This window comes from Neophocaena asiaeorientalis, unplaced genomic scaffold (assembly GCF_003031525.2).
Source record: "Neophocaena asiaeorientalis asiaeorientalis breed wild unplaced genomic scaffold, Neophocaena_asiaeorientalis_V1.1 scaffold226, whole genome shotgun sequence".
NCBI lineage: Eukaryota > Metazoa > Chordata > Mammalia > Artiodactyla > Phocoenidae > Neophocaena > Neophocaena asiaeorientalis.
The window spans coordinates 9,074,739-9,083,107 of NW_020173037.1; the positions used below are offsets into that span (position 1 = coordinate 9,074,739).

An 8,369-nucleotide genomic window follows, 5' to 3' on the forward strand; every position below is an offset into this window, starting at 1 on the left:
CCCCCCTCCCCCTTGGCAACCACAAGTCTGTTCTCTATGTCTATGAGTCTGTTTCTGTCTCGTAGATAGGTTCATTTGTGTTATATTTTAGATTCCACATATAAGTGATATCAGATGGTATTTATCTTTCTCTTTCTGACTTACTTCACTTAGTATGATAATCTCTAGTTGCACCAAAGGGCTTTCTCAACTCCCCTGTTCACTGCTGACCTCCCACACCTTTTCAGCTGAATATGGCTTCCACTACAGGCTGCAGAAAGCAAGAGAACAAGTTTCTACTTTGATAGATGATGCATATCATTATGTCAGATGTATATGGAATGCCTTTCAACCATGGAGGGAGCAGGAATCGGCAAGATCAAACTAAACCCAAATTAAAATCATTGTGCGTGAAACAATTTAAGAGGTCAGTGGGTGCCCCCCTCAGGTATGCAAATATGGCAGAGTTTATCCAGTTGGCATCAACCAGCCTGCTTGATTTCTTTTAATAAAAGCCTTTGTATTGGATTCCATTGTAACCAGCTCAGGGATGCCACATCCATTGTACCAGCAAGACTGGAGGAAAAGCCAATCTTCTGAACTAAATCGTTAGAGGGGGCATGAACCCTGGCTTTTAACCTTCGTTAAGGCTCTAAGTTCCATAGAGTACAAAGCCAGGTTTATGAAGAAGCCACTTTATGAAGGAGATCAGGAGAATCTTTATCATATTCCTGGGAACAGGGATATAGATGGGTAACTTTCAACTCCAGATGGGTGGTTACATTCACTGCAGACTTGTACAGGGAGCCCTCATTCTTCTGTTTGATTGTGTCACTGCTTGCAATCATAAAGTGCACTTTTCCGGGGCCCACAGTCCAACTGGGTGTGAATATGTGCACTGGGGTGATGTGATGTGAGGCAGTTCACACGTGGATTTGGTCTCTCATGCTTTGTCTCTCTTTAAAGTACCAGCATCAGCAAATGAACTTATTTACAAAACAGAAACAGACTCAGACACAGAAAACAAACTTATGGTTACCAAAGGGGAAAGGGGGGGAGGGGTAAATTAGGAGTTTGGGATTAACAGATACACACCACTATATATAAAACAGATAAGCAATAAGGACCTACTGTATAACACAGGGGACCATATTCAATATCTTGTAATGACGTATAATGGAAAAGAATCTGAAAAGGGGTATATACACATGTGTGTGCACACATGTGTGTATATCTGAATCACTCTGCTATATGCCGAAAACTAACACAACATTGTCAATCAACTATAATTAAATTAAAAAAGAAAAAGTAATGGCACCAAGCTATCAAGACCCACTGGTTACATAAATTGGTTTACTTCCATTTACAACTGTTTTTTGGTCACTCACAACATGTGTACCAGGCCCTGGGCTTGGAGATACGAAGATGAGTAATACTTGGGCTTGACCTCCAGCCGTGAATGATCTAGTAGAGGAGACCTACATAGAAATAAGTAGATACAAAACAACGTCCCCAAGGCAATTTTTTGCAGAAGAGGGAACGTCTACTTCTCACTTGGGGAGAGAAGGCACCACTGGGAAATGATGCCTGAGCTGATGTTGGAAAGACGATGAAGAGTTTATCAAAAGCAGAAGAAGAAAACGAATGTCCCCTGCATGGAGGCCACGCTGCAGAGGAGAAAGTTGACAGCTGTGCATATCTAATCTGGCCTTCCCCACCGTTCTCACATAAAGTAAGCCACCTACTAGGAAGCGGATGTTTAAGCCGCGAAGGAACCTTGGCTCCTGCTGGGGATGCTCTGAGATCCTCAGCAGCCACTGCTGCACCATCTAAACAATGGCATCCTTTATGCCTAAGGCCATGGAGATGCTTCCAGTGATTGACTGTTGTCTGGGTCTGGCTTGGGGATACGTGACACACGGGTCAAGGGGAGCCTGTTCTGGGGACCATTGTCTTGCCGTGGCGGCGAATGAGGGAGCTGTAACTCTCAACATAAGTACATCCTGCTTCTCTGCCAGCGTCTCCTCCATTGCTGCTCCTACACCACCTTTCACAATGGGGAAACGGTCAGGACAAGGGTTGCTCACCTGGTCATCGGTGGCTTTGAAGAGGACACCTCTGCAGCAGCTCATGGTGGAAGCAGCAGCTACCCCAAAGGGAGGGGGCTAACAGAAGCAGCTTTACCTCTCAGGAAGAAGCATAGCTTGGCATAAATCCACGCAGCTCTGAAAGAGATACAGATATTCAGGGAGTGATGTCAGAGCGAGCAACTGAATTACTTTAAGTTTTGTCAAAATCATCATAATGGTTAGCAACCGGGTGGTGGGACAATTAAGCTGCATGTAGCAGTAACTCTTCACATAAAAATAATTAGACCCAGGCGGTTTATCAAAGAAAGACAGCAGTGGAATCTCAGAACTGAGTTTCACAAGAGACGTAGAGAGATCTGATGATGCTAGAAATTTCCATGAGGAAGACACCCTGTGACTGCAGTTAAGAAAGACGTGATGAAAAAAGCTTCTCCTGTTACTTTTAGCCAATCTTTTTCTAAGGTTTCCAAATGAGAACTTGACTTTTCTCTGGTATCTTGACTTGTCTGATTGCCTTTGCAGGAGGCTAATTTTTCTTCACAAAAATTGTCACACGCTCTGTGGTCACCGCTGACAGAGTGTCTGCTATTGCAACCAAGTACCGGAACACAGACGCAGCTGCCCCCCATTTCAGGCTGGCACTGCCGTCAGCTCCACTGGACCTCCACCCCTCACAGCCCAGACTCAGAGGGCATCCGCCTCTGACGATCGGGCTGCTGGACGGAACCAGACACGGTCACATCCATCTCCGCTCTTTCCTGAGAACGGGTGTTTTGTATCAGTATGCTTACAAGTTGGTGCCAGGCCATTCTGCATGTACAAAATCTACATTAAAAACCAGCCAGGAGGACAAATCAAAGGGATGTGTGTGGGTGTGTGTGGGAGATGCGGAGGTGAGAATGATGGGCTTTCAAACCCTGATTTAACAACCAGTAAACACCGATGGGGAACCATCATTTACCCCATCCCTCCTCCATGTCTTGACCAGCCGCCTGAAGACAAAATGATAGCTCTCTGGCTATAGCCTGTTTTCTTTTGTCCTTGATTGGCTTTCACACCTTCCTATCCCTCTATCTATGTGTCTGTCCCTGTGGCACGCAGAGCCAGGTGTCTGTGACCTGCTCATAGGATGGTGGCTCACTTTTCCCATTACTGAGGGTGCAGTTCTGTTGCCTGAGGGCAACCGTCAGTCCCTGGAAAGATGGGCACTTACAGCACTTAGGGCTCACCGCTCTCCCTGGCTTTGGGGAGCCTTCCCTTTGTCACTGGCATTCATGACTTTTTGATCCATCCTAGGAAATGATTATACTATTTTAGGGACAATGTAAGAACACACCTAATGTGTAGCTATTTGACCAAGTAGCAGTGAGATGGCTGTGTTTATATGGTTTCCGCAGTTCTGACTCATCCCTACACTGGCCAGTTCATGCACCATTGTCCTTGCTAGGATGGAACGAGGCCACCAACCGCGTAGCCGGCCACACGCGAGAGGGCCTCCACAACTGATGGTCAGTCGTCCTCACTGGGGACACAAAGACCCTCTCGTTTGACACATGGCCTCATGCACTGCCCCCAGAGCCTCGAGGAGCCCGGTCCTCGTGCTGCCTTGTGAAGCACATAAAGCCTTTTCCAAAATGAGAAAGCTCGTATCTGAACGGTGCCCCCCCAGGGAAGCTGTCAGTTCCTGTCTCTCCCAGAATCTCAGGGTTCTTCTCAGTACCTGTCATTGATGTCAATGAGAAGAAAGTAGATTTCTGTAGTGGTGTGGAGATACGGAGCATTTCCCCCCGAAAAAAACTCATCAGCATAAGTAAAAGTAACTTCATTCACACCTGTTCCCAAGAGAAAGTATACACTGATTTTAAACTTAAAGGTAATGAAGATAAACCAAATTTTATATTTAATATATATTTTTCATTTTATAGTTACATCAAAAATATATATAATCCTCATGTTATGACAGGTTCTGGGAAGAAACAAGACATAATAAAGAATGTACAAAACACAGAGTCAAGAACACATACATAAAAAAAAAAAAAAGAACACATACATATACACACACACACACACATACACACACACACACATACACACACACACACCGGAAGTGACAGAGAGACTTAAAAAAGCAATAGAAAAAGAGACAATGACAGGCCTATCAGGAGACACACTTTGAAATAACAACACTATCTTATCATTTGATTTCATTCTGCCTCGAGGGTAGGTACCCTCAGGTAACTGCCAACATATCTACAAAATCTGCCCAAAAAAATGATCTTAAGGATCCCAAAACTCAAACTCTTCTACCCAGACTAATTGATCCATCATTAAAAGAGTGATAACTAGACATTCTGTGTCTCCAGAGGTGATGCAATAAGACACAGCACCATCTATGAAACATCTTGGGCTGACTGATCTTGGACTGAAAGTGTAGAAAATACAAGAATAACACAGTAAGTTAAATCTCACCACAAGGAAGCAATCAGCCACTCTAGAATATGGGAAATAGTACAGGGCAAATGAAAAAAAAGCGGGAGGGGGGACTTACCATTTAAAAGGGATTTAAGAGACATACGAGTCAAATACAGTGTGTTTACCTTGTCTGGATTCTGGTTTCAACAAACCAACTGTAATGAGATGCTTTTAGACAATTGGGGAAATGCAAACATTGGACTGGATAGGAAATGATATTAAGGAACTGTTGCCTATTTTGATAGATATGCTAATAAATAGGTTTTAACAAAAGAAGAAACATTTTTTATCACTTGAGCAGAGTTTCTGAACCTCAGCACTGTTAACTCTGGACCCAGATAATTCTTTGTAGTAGGGGCTGTCCTGTGCATTTTGGGATATTTAGCAACATCCTTGGCCTCTGCCCACTAGACACCAGTAGCGGGCGCGCGCACACACACACACACACAGCCAAATTGTGGCAAACAACTGGTAAATGTCCCCGGCTAGGAAGAATCACCAAGTTAGGGAATCATCACTGAGATGTGCCAATGAGTGACACACAAGACGTGACGTCTAGGATTTGCTTTTAATACTCTAGCCAAAGAAATAAATAATAAAGTTGTGGTGACTACATGAAACTTAATTAAATAATTTTTATTTTAGTTGAAGCTGGATAGTGAGAACATAGGGATTCATAATACCATCTCTTTACTTCTGCGTGTGTATGTTTGACTTTTAAAAATCCATCTGTTAATAAAACCTAAGGCAGAGCGGTCAATAGGCTTTCCTTTCAATGCCTCCTCTCACAGTTGCTTCATTGTCTTATTAGAAAACTCCTTGCAGACGTATTTCCCAATGCCTGAAGTAACACTCCAGCATTCCTACCTGGCGTCATGGGGACAGGCTCAGCCTACTTCGCAGCTTTTCCAATCCATGTTGCTAAAGCCCCAAAGCAGAAAATAGTAACTATAAGTAGAGGTGACGTGAAAGATAGATGTAGTGGGTACCTAGACGTTCCCCCGACGCCCACCAATACTATCACTAACAAAGAAAGAAAACGCCTTCCCCTGCTGCCTTATCCCATTCTAGAAGAGTCACCTGTTGGACGGATGAATCAACTTCCACAACTTGAATCTTCCTTCAGAGTAAAAGGTTATATAAAACTATAAAAATCCCACCATTATAATCTCATCCCTTTATCTTTCCATTTAAATCCTTGTTCAACTCAGTGGGGTCAAAGGGCTAGATATTTGGGCTACATCTTTCAGAATGTAGAGAAATAGGAGAGCAGAGAAAGCGTGATAAGTGATAAGGAGAGAACTGCAGGGCTCCCGCCCCTGAGGGGTGAGGAGGGAACAGAATTTACAGGGAGAAGAGTGGCTTCCAAAAAGTGAAACTGGGAAGTTGAACATTTTTTTCAGCTATTTCAAATTATGATGGAAAAGTCCATTCCGAGCCACAGAGTCACTGAACTGAGTTAATGGAAGAGAATATCTGGATGGGGATATAAAATAAGTATGAAACACCGCCTCCACTGGCACCCTGCTTATAATTTAGTTGGCAGGAAAAAACTTACATACCTGAGTGAAACAATCAGTGCACAATTAGTTGTGAAGCTGAAAGCCCTTCGCTACACATGGGGTCCAGCTGATAGCATAAGAGTTGCCATTAGCAGGATGAGAAAACAACACGGCCGAGGTAGAAGTGGAATCTTCGTGGAGGAGAAGAGATTTCAACTGAACCTCAGAGATGAATAGGTTTGGATCAGCTAAGACTTTTCACAAGAGAGGAACAAAAGTATCCAACAAATATTTATTAGGTGCCAACTGTATAGCAGACACTGTGTTGAAGCTGATACTGTACGAAGATGCTAGAGCCAAAGCCCTCACGTTCCAAACGCTTACCACCTGGTATGGAGTCAGGAAGATGCACAGAGTCTTTGTCAAATGTGTGGAGACAAGAATGACTGGAGATGAGAGTGTGTATTCCAGAGAAACAGAACCAATAGGGGGTGTGTCTGGAGAGAGAGAGATTTTAAGAAATCCGCTCATGTGATCACGGGGCAGGCAAGTCCAAATCTGCAGGGTAGGCAGGCACACTAGAGACCCAGGAAGAGTTGACATTGCATCTGGAGTCCAAAGGCAGTCTGGAGGCAGAATTCCTTCTTCCTCCGGGGACCTCAGTCTTTTCTCTTAATGCCTTCCAACTGATTGAACATGAGCCACCCACATTATGGAGGGAGTCTACTTTCCTCAGTCTATTGATTTAAATGTTAATCTCTTCTAAAAAAAAAAAAAAGGAAAGATACCTTCACAGTGACTTTTAGACTTGTGTTTGACCAAATATCCGGGTACTATGGCCTAGCCAAATTGACACATAAAATTAACCATCACAGGGTGGGATGTATGTAAGGGCCATAGGTGGTATGAAAGCCAGACCTGGATGGTTCTTCAGCAGTCAGCCAACGGAAGGCTATAGGAAGGTTAGGCTAGGGCTGTAGCTAGCGGTTCGCAGACGTAATACTACCCTGTCATCTTTACCCCAGGGCCACCAAAGGCAATACCTTTACATCACTCCCCATGTGCTATGTGGCTGACACGTCTTTCCCAGGAAACCGCAAGTCCTCCCCTCTGACGTTTACACCTGCTTGCCCCGCCCTGATCTGAAAAGCAGGGAGCCCAGGTGTTTTGCCTGCTTATTGCTACAGCCACGGGCACAGACAGCAGAAGGCACATTTTGCCTTTTGAAAAGCCTGGATGAATAAAAAGGAAATTTGGTTTTCAATTTTGAAGTCTTTTAAAGCACTTCATCCTTTCTGTTTCAGGTCGAAATAAGTAACGACGCTGACTCTGAAAATGCGGCTGCTGAACTTGACTTAGGAAGCAAAGCACCAATGACAGCACCTCTCTGCATTGACACGTCTCACTTTCTTCCAGAGGATGGACTGCACCTCCCCACTTTCCCACGAATCAGAGTTCTCCAGGCACGGCCTATGTGTTATTAGCATTGTTTGCTAGATGAGTTGTAGGTGCTTGGGTGGGTGTTTTTTTAGTCATTTCCTTCTTACATGAATACTTGTAAACTGTACCCCCAAACTGGTTTTTAATCTTTTAACAATATTTAATGTGAGGCATGCAAAATGAGAAACATTCTGTGAAGGCTTTCCACAGTCAATTCTAAGAGAAATGTGGGTTTGTGTAGTTGAGATGTCAAGTCCCCATTGCTGACTGCGGTGATCTCAGGCCTGACGGGAGTTCTCATAGTGGATGTTACCCGGGGTTCCTCGGCAGGAAGTTAGATGCGGTGACAGATGATAAATGGGTACAGATAGCGGATGGGGCTTTCAGACTGAGTACAGATCATTTTTTCAACACCACAGACAAAATAGAGAGTCCTCCTTTGTTCTCGACTTTCCAAAACCCAGAATCTCATTATGGCAATCTAAATGCTTAGATGCTTGCGTGATATCTCGTTCTTCCTATGTTCTGAAAAAATATATATCACGGGCGTATGAAAGAGTGAAATGACCAGTAGAACACCTTTCCCGTTTGGAGGGAATCTGGTATCTCTGAGGTTCAGATTTTCTACCCTTTCTCCCAGTTCTGACACTGGCGTCAGACCTAAATATACAGCTTATAGGTTTATGGGACAGAAATCACAACCATAAATCTGTGATCAGGAATGTTGCTCTTAAGATATTCCAAAAAGTATTAAAATAGTGTGGAATTCTCTATAATACTGCTAAAGAAGATGTTTATATTGTTCTGAATCAACTTTTCTTTCTCCTACCCCATCCCAAGAACCAAGAAAGTAATATGGGAAACAATATTCCATGGGAAAAGGACT

General features: G+C 43.7%; 1 protein-coding gene across 1 annotated transcript in view; it reads left to right on the forward strand.

Annotated features, from left to right (window-relative positions):
* The window catches only part of NKAIN3 (sodium/potassium transporting ATPase interacting 3), a 333,800-nt gene extending 326,398 nt beyond the window's left edge, over positions 1 to 7,402 (forward strand). Inside the window, 3 exon segments of the mRNA XM_024742568.1 lie at positions 1,846 to 1,854; positions 7,348 to 7,377; positions 7,379 to 7,402. Coding sequence (XP_024598336.1) covers positions 1,846 to 1,854; positions 7,348 to 7,377; positions 7,379 to 7,402 — 63 coding nt within the window.
* The last annotated feature ends 967 nt before the right edge of the window (positions 7,403 to 8,369 follow it).